At 41.5% G+C, this 20,589-nt stretch overlaps 1 protein-coding gene across 7 annotated transcripts in view; it reads left to right on the plus strand.

The window, feature by feature from the left end:
• Window positions 1-20,589, plus strand: part of BCAS3 (BCAS3 microtubule associated cell migration factor) — a 718,088-nt gene that overhangs the window by 241,496 nt on the left and 456,003 nt on the right. For all 7 annotated transcript variants that reach the window (XM_038758926.1, XM_038758927.1, XM_038758925.1 and 4 more), the window contains exon 14: window positions 9,806-9,939. In XM_038758926.1, coding sequence (XP_038614854.1) covers window positions 9,806-9,939 — 134 coding nt within the window. The remainder of the gene's footprint in view (window positions 1-9,805; window positions 9,940-20,589) is intronic.

The following is a 20,589-nucleotide window of genomic DNA, read 5'->3' on the forward strand; positions in this document are numbered from 1 at the left end:
GTCTCTATATGTTGCCAACTTGTACTTCCCAAGCGCTTAGTACAGTGCTCTGCACACAGTAAGCGCTCAATAAATACGATTGATGATGATGATGATGATGATGACCTTCTTAACTGTAAGAACACTGGGAAGGCCATGGCTCTGATTATAGTTCAAGCCGTGACTTTTGTGGCTGAGCGGAGAAGTGAGGAACCTGAAACCCTTCTGCTCTGGCCAATGAGTGATCATCTTATATTTATTATCATCTTTGTCTCTTATATTTTAATTCATAATTCACCTTTACGTTTTTATGGTCTTGTTAAGCTCTTACTATGTGCCAGGCACTATACTAGGCACTGGAGTAGATTACCCACTTCCAGGCCTCACCCATTCCTGCTGCTGGTGCTGTGGAGGGAGGGGCTGGCTTCTGCTGGGAATGTAACCGGAAAATACGCAGTATAAATTCAGGCCGAGGAAGCAGTGTGGTGTAGTGGATAGAGCACGGGCCTGGGAATCTGAAGAACCTGGATTCTAATCCCGGCTCTGCCATTTGTCTGCCGTGTGATTTCGGGCAAGTCACTTCAGTGCTCTGGGCCTCGGTTACCTCATCTGTAAAATGAAGATTAAGACTGTGAGCTCCATGTGGGACAGAGACACTGTGTCTGACCTGACCAGCCTGTATCTACCCCAGTGCTTAGTACAGTGCCTGGTACATAGTAAGCACTTACCAAGTTCCTTAAAAAGGGCAAAAGGTTTTGCAGGCACCTCTTTATTTGGCATACACAATACATCCTGGGGCCAAGAACTGGAAATAATTCATGAGCATTGGACTGCAACCAGCTGATTGGCTTTCTAGAAAGGAAGTTGATAACTGCAGGTTAATACCTGATTTCAGCGGGGAATTTCTCTCTTTAGAGTGTGCTTGTTTTCTTTTTACATAATAGCAAAATGGGAGGATTCAGAGCAAGTCAAACCGATCAGCCTGTGCGTCGGCTACAGTAGCTATGCCCAACCAACGGAGTAGTCAGCATTTGCATTATTGAGATTCTATTTTCATGCTCGTTTTCTCCCGTATTTAGACTTTGTCACTACAGTTAACTCAAGTTTACTTCATTTTTTTCACTTGAACGGTCATGCCTTTTAACTCCTGTACTTGGAATGTACAAAATACCATATTTTATTCAGTAAGTGCAATTCAAATACGGCACTTTTATAGAAAAGTGGGATCTCAGGGAGATCCCCTAGGTAAATAGTGTATGCTTGTTTGGTAGAGTTTTTGATTCTGAAGATATTTCCCTTTCAACAGTGTGCAGGTTTTATGTATTTGAAGGAAAATGTCTTCATTTTTTAATATTTGAACTGTTTTAAATCTAAACTCAAAGGGGCTCAGTAGTCTCTCAGAAAAGTTTTTAAAATCAGGGGTGCACAGGCCATGTACAGTGAAACCTAAGCCTGTTATTCTGTGTTTCTTCAGTGTCCCTCACTTCATAGTCCTGCAATGAATTTAAATTTTCACAGGGAAAGAAAAATACTTTAAAACCTCATTAATGTGAAAATCAAGGCACTGGAAAAAAAAACATTTTGGAAATAACTGGTCTTGGATGATTTCTTTTTTGTTGTTAATGAAGGATAGAAATGAAGCCACTAGGGGAATAGCAGTTGCTTTGAATTAGGTACTGTTTTGAACAATCTAGTGTTGACTTAGAGGGCTTATGGAATATGAAAATCATAAAAACAGCAGTAAAAGGTCACATGAAGATAAAGATGGCAAAGACTTCTCATCTTTGTAGACGATTGTACACATGTGATGATCATTCATAGAGGCACACAATTGCTTACTGAATGCTTTACACAAGCTTCTGGGTACTTTGGGCTGATGTGAGAAGCAGCCTGGAGTAGTGGAAAGAGCTCAGGACTGGGAGTCAGAGGACCTGGGTTCTAATCCTGCCTCCAGTAATCGCTGCCTTGTGACCTCGGGCAAGTCATTTAACGTCTCTGTGCCTCAGTTTCCTCTGTTGTAAATGGGGATTAAATCCCACTCCCTCCTAATTAGACTGTGCGCCCTATATGGGACAGCAACAGTGTCCAGTGCTTAGAGCAGTGCTTGACACATAGTAAGCACATAACAAATGCCATAAAACAAAACAAACAACATTCTGTTTCAACCAAATTTTAAGCACCATAAATCCACACAGCATAAAGAAGCCCCCAACAAATTCTGCTCCTTGGGCCACATGCGCTGGCAAATTGGGGTTATTGATTTCAGTGCCTTGAGGCGGGGCTTAGTACAGTGCTCTGCACACAGTAAGCACTCAATAAATGCCATCGATGATGATAAACAGTGGCTCAAGAGGGAAACGGGGCCAGCCTGTGGGTAAAGATTGATGTCTGCCACGCTGCTGTCATCACAGTCCTCCTCCAGGTCTGTGAGCTTTGGGCACCATCCTGACAGCATTCGGACAATTTGACCCACTCCCTCTATGGCGTTTGAGGTAGATAGCCTGTATAAGAGGGCGAGATCCCCTCTCTACCATCTCTTTTATGTTGTCCTCTCCCAAGTGCTTAACACAGTGCTTCTCCGCCCCTCAGTTAGCTCATGTGTAAAATGGGAATTAAGACCGTGAGCTCCGTGTGGGACAGGGACTGCGTCCAACCCGATTATCTTGTATCCACCCCAGTGCTTCATACAGTGCCTGGCACATAATAAGTGGTTACAGATACCGCAAGTATCATTATTATCATTTTTGCTCTGCACACGGTAAGTGCTCAATAAACATGATTGATAGGTTGATTGACACAATCCTAAGCACTCAGGTCCTGCAGCTGTTGGGGGGGGATCAGTGGCATTTGGGTGATGGTGATCAGAGCTCAGCTGGGATGGTGCAGTCACCTGGTGTGAATGAATGATCATCGCCAAGGAAAGATTTTGGAGAATGCATAGCACTGAAGCACACGATACTGAGCGTACTGAAAGCCAACCTCAAAATAGGCTTCATTGTTGCTATTGCTTTGGAGCTGATGTAGTAGACCTACTACAGGCTATTGTGACATTAATCCATTAATTATGGTGTTTGTGCCAAGCACCATTCTAAGTGCTGGGTAGATACAGGTTAATCGGGACAGACACTGTCCCACATTGGTCTCAGAGCCTAAGAAGGAGGGAGAACATGAATTTCATCCCCATTTTACAGTTTAGGTAAGCGAGGCATAGAGGAGTTGTGACTTAACCAAGGTCACAGTACAGGCAAGTGGGGAAGGTGGGATGAGAACCAAGCAATCAACCAACCAAGCAATCAGCGGTATTTACTGGGCAGAACCCTTACAACAGCAATAGTTGATGGGATCTGTGTCCTTAAGGAGCTTCCAGTATAGCTGGGGAAACAGACACTATGGGTACCAGCAGTGATTTAAAGTGCTATGTTAGGGGAGAGGGTAGAATGAAAAGTAACTAAGGGTTTGGGTGGGAGGACTAAACTACCCAGATAATAAGAAACTGTTGGTTCAGCAGTAGGGGAGGAAATACGGTGGGAGATGAGAGATTAATCAGGGAAGACCTCCTGGAAGAGAAGTCGTGCCAGAAGGATTTTGAAGATGGGGAAAGCAGCGGCCTGCCAGATATGAACGGAGAGTGAGATCCAGGGTGTGAGAGAAGGAGGTGGATGGGCAGAGGGAAGAGAATGAGGTACAGTGAGTAGGTTCATTCAATCATATTTATTGAGCCCTTACTGTGGGCAGAGCACTGTACTAAGCATTTGGAAAGTACAGTTCAGCAACAGAGACAATCCCTTCCCAACAACTGGCTCACAGTCTACGAGCAAAACATGTGGTCTGGGTTGAAGCGGGAGAGGAGCAAGGATATGTATTCATTCATTCAGCCGTATTTAAGTGATTACTGTGTGCAGAGCACTGTGCTTAGAAAGTACAATTCAGCAACAGAGACAATCCCTGCACTACAGTGGGCTCACAGTCTAGAAAGGGGAAGACAGACATCAAAACAAGTAAACAGGCATCAGTAGCATCAATATAAATAAATAGAATTGTGGATATATGCACATCATTAATAAAATAAGTAGAGTAATAAATATGTACATATACACACAAGTGCTGTGGGCCAGGGAGGTGGTTAGAGCAGAGGAAGCGAGCCGGGGCGATGGGGAGGAGGAGCAGAGGAAAAGTGGGGCTTAGTCTGGGAAGGTGTGAGAGCTGATTGAGTGCCTTAAAGCCCATGGTTAGGAATTTCTGCTTTATAATGATAATAATGATAATAATGATGATGATGGTATGTGCAGAAGAGCGGGTAACCGTTCAGTCTTTTGAAGACACGTGGTACCACAGCACAGGGAAATCACGCTAGGAGAAAGACAGCTTTAAGCACTTCAGAACAACCGTGCAACATGCACGCTCTAAGGTAAGCAACGGGCCTTTACCTTGGCTCCTATACGTACTTCACAACGCACTGCAATTGAAGGGACTAAGAATCGTGCATTATTTTTGAATAGGGACTCCAGTATAATCCTCATTAGTGAAGGGCCATTCACCCCTTGCAAACATTGATGGACCTCACAAAGACTTACTTCCCTGAGGAATGCTCGAAAGAAATGACAGTGAACTTTCTTAGAGGTTGAACTTGCTTAGAGGTTTTAAAAGGTCCAAAGTGACCTCGTCAATCCCCAAATGGTCTCAGTTTTCAGGTTCAATTTTTCATCTTAAAATATGCAGTATTCAAATTTTAGGCAATCTTCCTTTCAATAATGTAGAAAGAACATTTCCATTATGTTCTTTGGGGAGCTGCTTAGCATTGATTAGTTACTGGGAGGAGACTAGCAAGTATGTCTAGTTTCTGGCATTTTTACCCACTGTAACCAATAAAAGGAAAAGGGCAAAGTGTTTAGTTGATGTTTCATTGCCTAACACATTTAGGATGGCTAAACATGTTAACTCCTTCCTTAGTGTAGAAAAGACTAGGCAAGTGGGTTTCAGAGAGTTCTGATAATATGTGTGTTGATGAGCCTGTTGTGGGCAGGGATTGTCTATGTTGTTGAATTGTACTTCCCAAGTACTTAGTACAGTGCTCTGCACACAGTAAGCACTCAATAAATGCAATTGAATGAGGGAATGAATGGTTTGGAACATTTCAGGAGGGGCTGAAGGGTTAGAAAATTGGCCATCTCTACCCGCTTAACTTGATCATTTCTCTTCCCTTCAGGAGATTTGTTTGGGTCAGAGAAATTTGAAATGTGTGTGTGGATGATAATGGGGGTGTGATGTGTGTGTATGTGTTTGGGTGTTGTTGAGTTGGAGTCATCGGCACATCCAGTTCAGCGTGCTATTTCATGAACCAGACCATTAAATGTGGTGTGTCAACATAACTCATTTGCCTGCTGGCCATCGATCCATTATTTGTCTATTAAATGTTCAGCTTTGGCAGCATTATTCTTCCGATTTGAAGAACAGCGATATATTATTTCATAAAGGTTTAGGGGGTTTCTGTCAGCGCCAGGGATACATTTTTGTAATTTGGTTTTGCTTAAATAAAATCTGACCGAATTTCTAGTAAGAGGCTAATTTTAAAATCCGATCTATCGATCAGAACAATACACATCAGTGACTTCAAGAGGAAATGAATACAGTAAGAAAAAATTCCATTCAGATGTGCTATTTTGGTTTAAAGCCAGGTTCATTTTGACGCTCCCCGTGTCTTGAGTCACTCTCTTGGTTGAACTGTTGCATTTTCAAATTGAAATTACCAAGTAAAAGAGGGAATGGGACAAAAATCCCTATGAGGGAATAGGAAGAAATAGACCCTAGGGTTGAAAGAGACTTTTTTGTAACATCCTATACCACAGATGGCATAGCTTTTGTCTCCCATTTGTGGGTGAATAATGAACCGACCAGTTAAATAGGTGTTATAAATAGGATGTGGTGGAGGAGCTTAAACTACTCAGATTTCCTCGATTTTGTAGTCAGTGCCCAGTGGAAATTTGCTACTCTCTAATTTTGCCTTCTGGGTCTACCAGCTGACGCCTAGTCGCAAAGACGTATGTTCCTACAAGGCCACAAGAGCCTTAGGATTCGGTCTCTGTCTCCCTCCGATTTGGGAGAACGCCGTGTACTATCGGGAACTTCAGTCCCACCCTGTAGGCCAACCCTCATCTATCAAACCCCGGCCGAGAGCGAGAGAGAGGAAGCTCCCAGATAAACATACAGCAGCGCCTAAACTCCTAATCATTCTAGGCTTCCGCTTCCAGGCCCTATAATTAGAAGTCCTTCTTTTCCTTGTATTCCCAGTTGACGCAAATGCTTTTTGTGGCTTGGCACCTCATTTGGGGCGTGGGTTTAGTTTATGGCCTGGCCAGAGTCTGGTTTAGTCTTCTGATATTGCATAAATAGCTCTCAAGCCACAGTCTACATCTGTATTAGTTTTTCCTTTTATGTATATTTTCCCTGTTATTTTTTAACTCTTTTTCTGAAGAGAGAGAGAGAAAAAAAGCTTGTTGGCCCTCCCCTCCCCGACAAAAAGCATGAAAAAGAGGAAGTTATAAATTAAAAGAAAACACATGTTTCCATGGGCCCAAACAAAGCTCACGCCACTTCTTTTTAGTTAGAGGAGGCCAGTCTCTTCTAATTTGAACACTTTAACCTCTTCTGAGGATTTGAGGGACCACAGAGGCAAGCACGGTCCATAATTAAAGCTTGCCTGACCATTTACATCGCAGAGAGAAGAGCCAAAACATTTGAAATGAGATGCATGGAAGTCAATAGCTGTGTTGCGCACAAATTCTTGTCAGGGTGTGCATCGGCAAGAATTTGAATTAGTTTCACATGTTATCAGTTAAACAGAGATTAATGCCATTCTGAAAAACAAGCAGGAAATCCTGGAGAATTATTTATAAAAAAACATTCATAAGACTACGGTTTTACTCTGCCCTTTGGGCCACTGCAGACTTGTTCATTCAATCGTATTTACTGAGCGCTTACTGTGTGCAGAGCACTGTACTAAGCACTGGTTCATTGACTCAATGCCACCGCTGTGCGAGACACTGAAAATGGTTTTAGAAGAAACTGCAGATCATCTGCCGCTGACGAGTAGTTACAAGGAAAACATAGTCGCATTGTCAGAGTCAAATTCGCAGGCTTCTCTGTTGGGATTATGTTTCCATTGTGGTGTTTTGAAACTGTGGAAAATTCTTTTGCTGTGGAGAGTTGGAGTGAGAAACTAAGTAGTGAAACTGTGATAATTGAAAACTGTAATAGAGAAAAGCAGAGGAATGGAAAATCCTACCTCAAGAAAAAATGCTGAAGACTTATTCAGACCTCAGTGATTCATTGTTTGAATAACAATGAAAGGGGAAACATTTGGTTGTATAGAGTGTCTGTGGGATGGGAATGGGTCATTTTATTAAAGGGGCTTTAGGCTAGCCTAGAATTGTGGGTAGAAGGCAGAAGCGGGCTTGGAGGAAGCCAGTGTCCTTCACCCAAAAATGCAGTAATGTTGGCCTTCCCGGGATTGAATGGTGGCCACATGAAGCAGAGTCTAAATTAGTTGAACAAATAGCCAAATCAGATAAGGTTCTCTTTCCATTTTAATACCAGCTTCGGTCTTCCCATAAATGCTGCGTGTAACCTTTCACCTCTTCACTTTTTCAACGTAAAAGTTATTTGCAAAGTTAAAAGATGAGCAGAAAAGGCAACTACCGTCAAGGTGGACCCGAAAAATCATATGGAGTAGATTACAGTTTAAGAAAAAACGGACCCCTGAATGCACATCTTATCAAATCAGAGACTGTCTGTCTGAAGTTGTATCATTGTTTATAAAACGATTAGCTTGCTATTTTGGTCATCGGGCTTTAAAGTTCAAGCAGGTAGAGGTTTACGTCTGGGCAACGTGCATCTGCCAGCTGGAGCGCCTTTAAACCATGCTATTTGGGGATTCTGTATAAACTCTGGCATGTAAACTTCCTTCATTCACCACGGGTTTCCCCAATGTAGGGAAAACATCCATCAAGGATCCCTGGCAGTGCGAAAGAGTCTGGGCTTTGTTGTCTCCAGACAGTTCAGGCTGTAGTTACAGACCTCTGAGAATTCACCTTCTCGAGTGAACCCCATAAATCTCCTTGCCTGTTGGTCTACACTTCTACTTTAGACACCCACCCTCAGTCATCCCTTCCTTTGCAAGCCCCTTTCCCACTCTCGGGCTTTCCGGTCTCCCCAGGCATCTCTCTAGGACTGTCTCTGGTGGTACTCCAATCTTCCCTCTGAGAAGATTGGAGAAGCAGGGAATCTTCCCTTTTTGGACCTCCCGAAAATCCCCCCTCAGCCTTCCCCATGTGTGAGCAGTGGCCGAGGAGAGTATTTAGAGAGTGAAGGTAAATAGTGAGAGAGGCAGCTGGGAAGCTGCATAGGGACGTGTGGTTGGGAAGAAGATTCGGTCCTGTAAGGAGGAGGAGGGAGTGGGCTTCTAGGCAAAGTTTCTCAATCAGTGGTATTTACTGAGCACTTGCTCTGTGCTTCTCTTCTTTTGGCAGTCACAATGAGAAATAGTAAAATAGTGCTTGGTTCCCGGATTTCTTCCTCTCCCTCTTCAGATGAAACATGTATTTTCGGTGTCCCCTAAAGAATGCATTTTTCTAAGAGGGTTTTGGTTTAAAAAAACTTTAGAAGGAAATACGTGCACCACATGAGCAGTGTGTAGTCTAGTCCTGTCGTCTCCCCTTCCCTGTCTTCTCTCCTCGTCCCCTAATCTGGGTTGTATTCCTAAATACCTCCTCGGACACTGAAATCTGTAGAAAATTTCCATGCCTTCTAATGTGGCTTTTAACAACTTCTCGAGTAACTTGATTTCCCCCTGAAGATTATTTAAACATCCTTCAGTGCTGGAAGTGAGGTAGTTTACGACATTACTTTTGATAAGCAAGGTAATATTGATTTGCTGTAAATGTGAATGACTGTCAAATTTGTTTTCTGCAGTCTTCTCAAATTCGGCTATAAAGTCGGACTTTATAGAAGCGAAGTGCTCTCCTTTTTTTAGTATAAACAGTTGGTGAGCTCACCTAAAAAAACCTGCTCATAAAATGCCCCGAAGATGGAGTAGAGATTGGTGTGGAACAGAGGGGGGAGAAAAAGCAAATAATTTCTGCAAGTGAATGTCATTCTTTACACTTCCAGTCTCTGTCGTTTCACACATTATTGACCTATTTTATAAAGTTAATGTAGTGAGTCAAGATACTTTTCTTCTGTACTCAGTGTTTGATTTTGTCATCAGTTTAGGCAACAAGTTAGACTTTTCCCACACATTCCTTCCGGGAATGTGTATGTCTATCTTCCCTTCTCCTCCCTCTTCTTTCTTCCCTCGCCTTTCTTCTCTGGCTTTCTTCTTTTCTCCTCCCTTTCTTTCCCTCTCTCCCTCTTCTCTGTCACCTCTTCTCCTCTTCCCTTCCTACCCCTCCTCTCTCCCTTTCCCATACCTTTCCTTTTCTCCCTCTTCTCGTCTTCCCTCTTCCCCTTCTTCCTTTTTCTCATCTTTTCCCTTTCAACCTCATTCTTTGTTTTCCTCTTCTGCTCCGCCTTCTTACTTGCCAGTGTTGGTGAGCCCAAAAGTGCAGTGGTGTAAAGTCTAGGATATTTCTGGGATACTTGGGCCCAAGAATAGAATATGAGTGTGAAGAGATCCTAAATTCCCATAGCGATACTATGCTTTGCTGATGTATTTCAAGAACCTGAAGGTGATCCAAGGACCTTTTGGATCACCTGCAAAACTGAAAGATGAGTCATCAAAGATCTCTCCTCAGACAAGGTCTTAAGTTTTTTCTGGTCCTTTATCTTCCAGGAATGCTGTTGGTCACAACAGATACTCTAGGCCACGATTTCCACGTTTTCCAAGTTCTGACTCATCCTTGGTCCTCATCACAAAGTGCGGTCCATCACTTGTACACTCTTCACAGAGGAGAGACTGAAGCGAAAGTAAGTCACATCCATTTTAAAGTGCTGCCCAGGCTTGCCTATTTTATAGACTATTGCCATGGCTGAAATATAATGCGAGAGCCATGAGGTGGACCGGAAAGAAAAGTTTACTCTTCAAGTGTTTTTTTACCATGAGGCAGCGTCAGATTTCACACTATCACTAGAAATTCCAGATTTAATTTCACAGTGCTAATGTTTAACCTTCTTGCCTTAAGTATGGTTTGATCCTATCAAACAGCCAATTATCTTTGCTTCCTTTTAGCATTGAAAGCGGTAAGTGAAAATAAAAATTAATCTTCAGTTCCTATCTTGAGATGTTTTGTCATGTGGAGATCTTTGATACGTTCGAGATTATTCAAAACAGTTGGTACACAAGGCTGTCATTTTACTATGAGCAGCGAGGCTGGATAAATTGCCTTGGACCCAGTAGAAGCCCTGTCAGTCTTTGCATTTCCATCAATCCTGACTCAAGTGTTTCTGCAAGTTGATCTTTGCTTCTCTGTGGGCCTCTGGGCTAACATTTTTCTGCCTTGTCTTCCTTCCTGTCAAAACTCGGAAAGACTCATTGGCACAAGAGCTTCAGATGTGTAGCATGGCCAGCGAGGGTTTTCTCATCTCAGCGATTTTGATTCCGACAGAGGAATTGGGAAATCTTAGCTTTTGGCACTTTAACATGTTTCTCAAACTATCGCCATTGAACATTTTATCCAAACCAGCTGTCTCTGGGAGAAAGAAAATCCAGAGAATAGAATTTGGAAAGTCCAAACTGGCCCTTTTGGGTTTTTTTTTCTTCTCCCCTCACAATTGTTGGATAAGTTATATGAAGCTTGAACTGTTATTGATAGTGCCATGTATTAGGAAGATGCCAATTTCCATGGAATTTAAGGTGTCTTTCCAACTTCACAGTTGGGTAAGGAATTCTCAGTTCACATTGTGGGGAGGCCACTTCCTCTTATTTTCCCCTGGTTAACCCAGCGATTCTTCATTCCACTGGATTGATTTCTTTCAGTGCATGTTTGGCATTAGCCTCTTCGCAGACAAGAGTGTCTTTTTCGTATATATTTTATATATGCACATATAAATGCATATAAATATAATATATAATTTCTCTGTGCCTGTAACCTCTTCTGTAAAATGGGGATTCAAACTGTGATCCCCATGTAGGACTGTGTCCACAGAGACTGTGTCCCACCCGATTTACTCATATCCACTCCAGCGCTTAGTACAGTGCCTGGCACATAGTAAGTGTTTAACAAATAGCACAGTTATTTTTATGCTTTAGTTGTACTCCCTAGAGCGCTTTGTTCATTGACAGTGCACTCAGTGTGTGTTCAGTATATACTAGCTCTATTACCAAATACATCTTCTTCATGACTGTTAATATGTGCAAAATTTGTTGTGCATGCAGTGTGCTCTAAATTAGATGTGGTGTGAGTTGGGCATCGATAGTAATAATAGCTGTGCTGTTTGTTAAGGGTTTACTCTGTATCAAACACTGTCCTGTGTACCTGGTAGATATAAGATCATCAGGTCAGACACAGTCCCTGTCCCACATGGAACCGACATTCTATGTAGAACTAGTGTATAATTCTTCCCGGACTGGGACTTGGACACTGACAAAATTAAGCAAAACTTCATATAAGGAGGACTCATCATGGACAGTGATTAGCAGCAGCAGAAAATAGACCAACTTGACAAACAGCACTTAGGAGCAGGTGCTTTTCAGAACAGAAGTTACTAGAAGATTGTGACAGAAAGAGGGAGAGATGAAGACTTTGTTGTGGGCAGGGGACATGTCTGCCAACTCTGTTGTATTGTACCCTCCCAAGCACTTAGTACAGTGCTCTGCACATAAGTGCTCAGTAAATAAGTGCTCAGTAACTGCCCATTGAGTGATGGATGAAAATGGCTCTACTTGCAACAGGTCAGCAAAGAACAGCATGCAAGTAGTGTAGTATAGATTGTCACACATCAGCTCTACTCACCATTTTCACACAATCAATCAATCAATCGTATTTATTGAGCGCTTACTGTGTGCAGAGCACTGTACTAAGTGCTTGGGAAGTACAAGTTGGCAACATATAGAGACAGTCCCTACCCAACATTGGGCTCACAGTCTAAAAGACTCACACTTCGTTAGACTGTCACCAGCAGTAGCACCGTCTTCAAACTGGATATGATTATTCATTGTCGTATTGAGCGCTTACTGTGTGCACAGCACTGTTCTAAGCGCTTGGGAGAGTACAATATGACAATAAACAGACTCATTCCCTGCCCACAGTGAGCTTAGGGTCCAGAGGTTACAGTCCAGATTCATGAAATAAATTCTGGGAAATTTAATTGTGATACTTTGTCTGTTCTAGAACCTGAATTTCCTAGTTGGTCTAATGTGCTTGGCAGCAATTTCAATTGTTTCCATTTTAAAGATAGGAAAAATAAGTCCCCATGAGATATAGTGATTAATGTTATACAGTGAAATTTTGCCACTGTTCTGACCACAGTATATCATGACATAAGGGACCTTAATTAACAGCAATAATTTTTTTTGCAAGCTCCCTCCTGAAACTTCATTTGGATTAATATTCCGAATTCTTAATTGACATGCATCGGGGATAGATATCTATGTACCATATAATCTATGGAACGCTTGCTTGGAATTTTAAAATCATATTCTGGGCTAAACAGAGAGTGCTTTAATCAGGTTAAAGAAAAAACCAAGTATATGGATCTAATTATTTTGAATTAAGTTGTTTTGCGGTCTGTGATTTAGGATATCATCTGCATCTGACAGCAATTTTCCTTTTAATGTACATATGCAGTACAAAAAATATTCCATGTTTTCCACAATAAGACATATGTGGCAGAGACCATCAGAGAACTTTATTAGCATTCTCTATCAGAGCTTCAGTAAAGCTTTTCAAGAAAGCAAAGTTCTTTGTGAATGTCACCTAGATTTAACTTTTGAAATAGGTATGAAATGGATAAGTGTTTAACCAACAATGCTAAGAAAGGCTTGAGTTGCTCCTTAGGTCTTGAAAAAACCCAGCAATATGTTCTCTGATTAATGCCTCTCACTGCAAAAATATCCTGCTCTATGATACGTATTACACGGAAATAATTTCATACCCATGTGTTCCTTAAGCCTTGAGGAATTATCTTCAAGCTTTTTATTATTCATAAATATAAGCACGTTTAAAAAAGATACCATGTCTCCAAACTTCTCTTACTTAATCAGGCTAAAGAAAAAACCAAGTATATGGATCTAATTATTTTGAATTATTTTGCCCCATGTGCAACAGGGACTGTGTCTAACCTAAGAAGCTTGTGTCTCCCCTAGCGCTAAATACAGTGTGTGGCACATAGTAAGCGCTTAACAGATACCATTAAAAAAAAATAAGTACATTAAATCATTTTCCCTGCCATGGTGGTTTAGTGGGCTAGTATTGTTTGGAGGGTGGAACCATACCTTGATCCAAAGCAAAGCTGTTGCTCCCTAATGGTATAAAAGAGAGGAAATAAAGACAAAGTAAGCGGGAGGAATGCTCCCAGGGAGAGCAGAGCTCAGCCTAAAGCAGTGAAATAGAGCAACGTGTGTCACGTAAACAGACCTGCTAACAGAGTGCATTGACAAATTGAGAATCAGAAGAACAGCAGCTCGAGAGTAAACTGAAATATAATGGTGTGAAGGATGGGCAAGATGCGCTGTGCAAATGGGGTAGTCTACTTAATCAACACCGGCAGTAGATTGAACATGTAATCTATTAAGTGCTTGACACATAGTAAGTGCTTAATAAATGCCATAGTAATTATTATTATTAAACTCCATACAGATTTGAAGGTTGAAAAAGTCTGCTTCTTAATGGCTGTCAGACCTAGATGTAGTCCTAAAAAGTAGGTCTGGGAAACAGAGTGACCTAGTGTATAGAACTAAATTGAATAGATAAAATTAGACTGTGCCCAACCTGATTACCTTGTATCTACTGCACTTGTACCCTGGCACGTGGAACAGTGCTTGACACGTAGTAAGTGCTTAACAAATACCATAACCATTATTAATAGAATTATTGTCATTATTAAAGAAATATTCAGACCTCCAGCAGTTTCACCAACATCTTCTAAGGCTCATGCCAGCATAAAATGGCGGGACAAGATTACCATCAACAAGATCCTGTTATGCCATCATCCTACCAGCATTGAAGCAATGTGCACAGCAGCTCAGTTCTGCCAGACAGTATTCACTCGTTCATTCATTCATTCAATCATATTTATTGAGTGCTTACTCGGTTCAAAGCACTTTACAGATTTATTACACTATTTTACTTGTATGTAGTTACTATTCTATTTATTTTGTTAATGATGTGCATTTAGCTTTAATTCTATTTGTACTGACGACTTGACACCTGTCCACATGTTTTGTTGTCTGTCTCCCCCTTCTAGACTGTGAGCCCATTGTTGGGTAGGGACTGTCTCTATATGTTGCCAACTTGTACTTCCCAAGTGCTTAGCACAGTGCTCTGCACAGAGTAAGTGCTCAATAAATATGATTGAATGAATGGACACTAATTGCTTGGGAGAGTCCAATATAACAATAAACAGACACATTCTCTGCCCACAATGAGCATAGTGCCAAGGAAGACAGGGCTTGGCAGCAGGATACCTAAGCAGCCGCTCTGTGGAGAACTGCAGTGGAGCACGTAAAATTAAGAGTGCAGTCATACATAGTAAAGTTCAGTCTCAAAAAATACAATTTATTAATGAACTGTTGGAAGTCACTGCAGCAGACAGACCAGCCTAGTGAACCACAATTTAGGAAGGGATTGTTTTTCTTGAGTGGCGGCTAAACACAAATCTCACCAACAGTAAGGCCATCCTTGCAAACTAAGAAGAAATTTTTGTATGTAATAATATGTAAATTATCTGTTCTTTATTTCTATAAATTGGTATTTCAAACTTCTTCATTGCATGTGGGGAAAAACCAGCATCAGCTGTGTTCTCTTTAGATTTCAAGAATAACCCTCTAAAATCGATCTCCTGAGGGGGTCATGGTGGTATTTATTTAGCATTTAGTTTGCTTCAGCATTGTACTAGGTATTGGGTTTACAAGTCAAAAAGTAAGATAAGGTTTTCCTTTCGCCACCCCATTTTGTGGGTCTTAGAGTCTAATTGGGAAGATAAACATGCAAAATGAAATACAGCCAGTTCTGCCCAAACGTGGGTTTCCATTTCACATTTGGGCTAGAATGGTGCTGAGGAATTAGGGAAAGTTATCTGCAGTGTGTGTTTGTCTGGATAAAACCCAGTGTGGTTTAGGAAGAAACACTTTTGTGTATATGCGTTGGCATCTGTCAAAGCATAAGAACTACAGCTCCTTGGTGTGAAGTTCTCTAAAAGCACAGCTCCAACACATTAAGGAGAACTCACTGATTCAGGCTGTATCTCCCAGCTGAGATCCCAAATTCAGTGGTAGCTTAGGATCCTGGAGGTGCCCCAGGGCAGGGTGGTGGGGGTTTTGCTTTTTTAAAATATGCCCCCTTTAATTTTCAGGTTTTAGAAGCTTTAGTCAGTGTTTTTACTTTTGTGTTTGTACTCTGACAAATCATGAAGGGTTAAGGAACATGATTTTTAAGTTTGGAAGAACTAAAGGAAAGCAAACGATAAGGTACATGGATCATTGAGAAAAATGCTGCATTTCATTTAGCTGTGGTTCTGGAAAATTCAGTAATCATCCCTAGAAAGTACACTAAGTTCACGGCAAAATTTGTAGAATCTTACCAGACTGGTTTGGAGGAGGCAGAGATCCCTTTTGGCTCAGCACATTCATATTTTGTGGCTAGTCCAATAAAGATATTGCCTCTAATTCTGCTGCATGTTTGCATGACTCAAGCTTAGGAAGATAAATGCACTGGCCTTTGACTTATGATGGAACCTCTCTCTCTCTCTCTTGCCCCCTTTTCCCCAATCAGAGATATAACAAATGTTAACTGGCCAGAGCTCGTTTTGAAATCACCGAAATCCCACTTCTAAGAGCTAGGTGTATATTCACATTTCACCGATAAAAGGATTTACTTCACAAATGCAATATTACTTCACATATTACTCAATATCTGGTTCTTTGGATATTGAGTATCCTTACAGTATCCTCTAGACAATAAGCTCCTTGTGGGCAGGGAACATGTCCACCAACTCTGTTCTGTTGTATTCTGCCAAGCGCTTAGTACAGTGCTCTGCACACAGTAAGCACTCAATACTTAGGACTGATTAATTGTTCCTTTATTGAGATCTCTAATTCGATGTGGGGTTGTACTTGGGTTTTGGGTCACAAAAGGCATTTTCTCCACTTCCCCCTTCCCTGTAATGATTTCTCGATATCTTCCATGACATTTCTACTTATTTATTTCATGACAATACATGGTGAAGTGATTCTCATATGCCACGGCTTTGTCCAGTCACTGATCAATTACGATATTTACCAGCCTGTAAGCTCAATGTGGGCAGGGAATATGTCCATTTATTGGTATAGTGTCCTCTCCTAAGCACTTAAGCACTCAATAAATACGAATGAATGACTGTCATGCACTTACTATGTGCTGAATACTGAGGTAGATACAAGATTATCAGGTCAAATCCTGTTCATGTGTCACAAAGGGTCACAATCTATCTTATTCTTGTTTTGTATATGAGGAAACAAGGGCACAAAGTGGTTAAAAGATTTGCCCATGGTCACACATGGTCCCACACATTTCCAGTAGCTGAAATGGGACTGGATTGATTACCCCGACAATCCATCAGTAGTATTTGACTGAGACAGTATGATAGAAATAGAGATTGGAAGAATACAAGAGAAGTATTGCACTTGAGTTTAAAATCTAATGGGGGGAATACAGAGACATAAATAGTATACTTGCAGGGGACAGGAGGAAAAATACAGATACAAATGGTTGTAGAAACAAATGAATGTGTATGTGTATATGTAAATCAATATATATAAAAGTGTGAAGGATGGTCTTAAATGAGTGCTGAGGATGGCTGTTGGATTGACAAATTGTGGAGCGGTGGAAATTAATCAGGAAAAACTTTCAGGAGGAGGTGGGATTTCAGGAGGACTTTGAAGATGGTTGAGAGCTTAGATCAGGGAGAGGGGGAAGCTAGCTCCACCCCAGATTTCTCCATCTTACATATAAGCAGTCTTCACCTGCTTATTCCCCAACTCATGTTGTTAGTTCCCTCCAAGTTCACCTTCTAAGTATACCCTACTCTCTTGTCTCCGACCCTTTGCTTAAGTTATTTTCCCCAGGCTGGAATGCCCTCTTCTCCAAATCCACCAGAACTCCAACTTCAAAGGTCTTTTCTTCATTCACTGGAATTTTTAGTTCTATCAGGAATGTTTCACAAAGGGCCAGACATTCCAACTCTCCATTACCCTTCTTAGTCTTATCACCTGCTTCTTTTAGTTGAGCTAGCCATGCAAATACCCCGCACCTGCCTACTCGTCTTTGGGAAATGGATTCCAATGGAAATTTTTGTTTCTGGCTTGCTGAGGGAAAAGGAGGTGCTAGTTCATCAAAAAGATTGGTTAACTAGAGTTGGAACCATTTTGGCGAAAGGAGGGAGCTTTCCACGGCCACTGAGAGAGTATGGGAAAATTCCATATTTAAAGTAATTCTGGAGACCTCTGGAAGTTCATTCATTTATTGAATCGTATTTATTGAGCGCTTACTTTGTGCAGAGCACTGTACTAAGCTCTTGGGAGAGTACAGTACAGCAGAATTGGTGGACACATTCCCTATCCACAATGAGCTTACAGTCTAGAGGGAATGCTGATAATACTGGTAAGTCCCTGACTTTCGCCCTTCATTCATCTTTCCTCCCCAACCACATCACACATATATATCTGTAATTTACTTAATTATATTAATGTCTCTCCCTGCCTCTTGACTGTGAGCTCGTTGTGGGCAGGGAATCTCTGTTTGTTGTTGTATTGTATTCTTCCAAAGGCACTTAGTACAGTGCTTTGCACACAGTAAGCACTCAATAAATAAGATTGAATGAATGAATGAATACTACTGCTTAAGTGAGCCCTGCTGGGATTCTGCTTTACAGCTTGTCTTTAGCATTTCCCTCTTCCTCTCCCCATCCTGTGTGAGGACTCGGGCATATGGAGCATCATCAAAAAAATGTTTGTATTAATAAGGTACTTGATAACGTAGATTTGGCCATAAAATGCTTTTTATAAAAACTACTACATCTTTACTTTCCAGCGAGGAAGAGAGGCAAGAAAAATAAAATGCAAAATTCTTAGGGTGGTTAATTTGTTCTGCAAATCCGCAGCATTTCTACCATATAAAGAACTTTATGGCTTTTTATGGGATGTATTTCGTAGCAACCCTCGAATTTAAGTTATTGAAATGTAGAGAAAGCACATTCTCAAAATCCAAACTAGGTGAAAATCTGGAGAGCCTAAACCCATTCCCAAAACACTCAATGTGCGCATCTTGTTTTAGCATGCAAAGAACTATAATGTGGGTCTTTTGTGGGTGTATTTTGACAAAAAAAAGTTATTCGATATTGTAAACGTGTAATCCAGCCACCGGGATGGTGAATCTTTAATTTTTATGACTGTGAATAAGTAAAACCATTTTTCATCCCTCGAACTCGGTAGAGGTAAATGTGACAGCTGAGTTCTGAAAACACGACCAAAAATAAGTACCCAGATAGAGTCTTTGCTTTGCGTGGTATTTAAGCAGCCATTTTATTGCTGTTCCATCTTTTTACCCTGTTACATTTTGACAAATTGCCAAAGGAATTCAAATCCCCTACAGGAACATATTCACTAGGGTACCGGCATAGGAACATAGGATTAGAGAGGCAGAAGCCCAAAAGATAGGGACACAAAGATGAACGGCCTCTTAGTGAACAATGGATATTTTCCTAGGACTAGTGACTCATGAAAAACAGATTTTTGTCAGTCAGTAGGTGTATGCATCTCCCAAGTGGACTTGAGACTTGAAGAAGGAGAGGGATGTTATATAGAAACAGCCCAATCTAACGGAAAGACGACAGGCCAGGGAATCAGGAGACCTTGGTTCTAATCCTCGCTCCACCTCTGGCAGGTCCCTCAATTTTCCTGTGCCTCAGTTTCCCCATCAGTTTTCCCTCCTAGTTAAGACAGTGGGACAGGGATTGTGTCCGACCTGATCATCTTGTGTATTCTCCAGTGCTTAGCCTACATAGTAAGTGCTTAACAATTACCATTATTATTATCCTTTATTGTATGATGGGCAAAATGGGGAGGAGGGAGATTATGCTATGGAGGAAAGGATAGCTTAGGTTCGGAGAAGCAGCGTGGCTCAGTGGAAAGAGCCCGGGCTTTGGAGTCAGAGGTCATGGGTTCGAATCCTGGCTCTGCCAGTTGTCAGCTGGGTGACTTTGGGCAAGTCACTTCACTTCTCTATACCTCAGTTACGTCATCTGGAAAATGGGGATGAAGACTGTGAGCCCCCCGTGGGACAACCTGATCACCTTGTAACCTCTCCAGCTCTTAGAACAGTGCTTTGCACATAGTAAGCACTTAACAAATGCCATTATTATTATTATTATCATTATTAGGCAGAGGCTCCTAGGTAGGTAGTACTACCTACAGGCTAGGTAACTCCTAGGTAGGTAGTACTAGGTAAGTCCAAGTTCAAGAGGTTATAAGAAAAGAAGGTGAACTATAAAGTGGGGTGCAGATTGAGGGTTGCTAAGAATTGAGAGGAGACAGGGGGGAACCACCTGGTAGAGAGCTTTGCTGACCACAGCCAGAAATTGGTATTTGATCTTGAGGGCCATGGAAAGCCACTGGAGGGCTTAGAATTTTCTTCTCTTGACTTCCCAGGCTTCCCCAGCTTTAGTTCTGTATTCGGAGTTTTTGATGTTGTTTATTTTTGATAATAAGTTTGGGTTTCTCATGTGGCTTGGAGGGTTTTTGTTTTTTCTTTTTTTGCTAAGGATGGTTTGCTAGGCAAAAAAGTAGTAAAACTCATTTCTGGTCCCAAACAGTAGGTTAAACATCTTCAAGCAATTTATGTAGCATAAATGTTTTACTTTCCACTGGGGTAAAATACTTTGATCCGGTTATGAGTCCCTCAGCTCCTGAGCAGTATACACTAGCTATCTGCAGTCATGCTCATGAGGAAGGGAACGTGTTTGTGTATGTGTGTGAATGTGTGTGATTGAACAAGTTATGACTTTAGTTAATCAATCAATTCATCAACTGGTACTATTTACAGAGTACTTATATGTGCAGAGCACTGTACTAAACAGTTAGAAGAGTACAATCTCTGCCCACAACCCCTGCCCATAAGCCCCTCCGGTCTTATGAAAGCAGAAAGCAGTGAGTGAAATGCTGCCCGAGGCTCTGAAAGGGCACAATCCCAGCAGAGTGGAGTGGGCAGAGCTTGGCATTTTGAAATAACCTCTTCTCATTTGAAAATGAATTTTCCAATGAATCCCAGTGGTCAGGGTGCAGGACATTCCAGGATCAATCATCTTATGTGCTCCTAATGAACCGAGGATGTTGGGTGCCTACACTTTCTCTTTCATCCCAAAGTATTCTACGTTTTCTCTTTCATCTTATAGCATAAACACAGAAGCAGTGGGGCGGGGGCGGGG

Source organism: Tachyglossus aculeatus, chromosome 17 (genome assembly GCF_015852505.1).
Source record: "Tachyglossus aculeatus isolate mTacAcu1 chromosome 17, mTacAcu1.pri, whole genome shotgun sequence".
Lineage (NCBI taxonomy): Eukaryota > Metazoa > Chordata > Mammalia > Monotremata > Tachyglossidae > Tachyglossus > Tachyglossus aculeatus.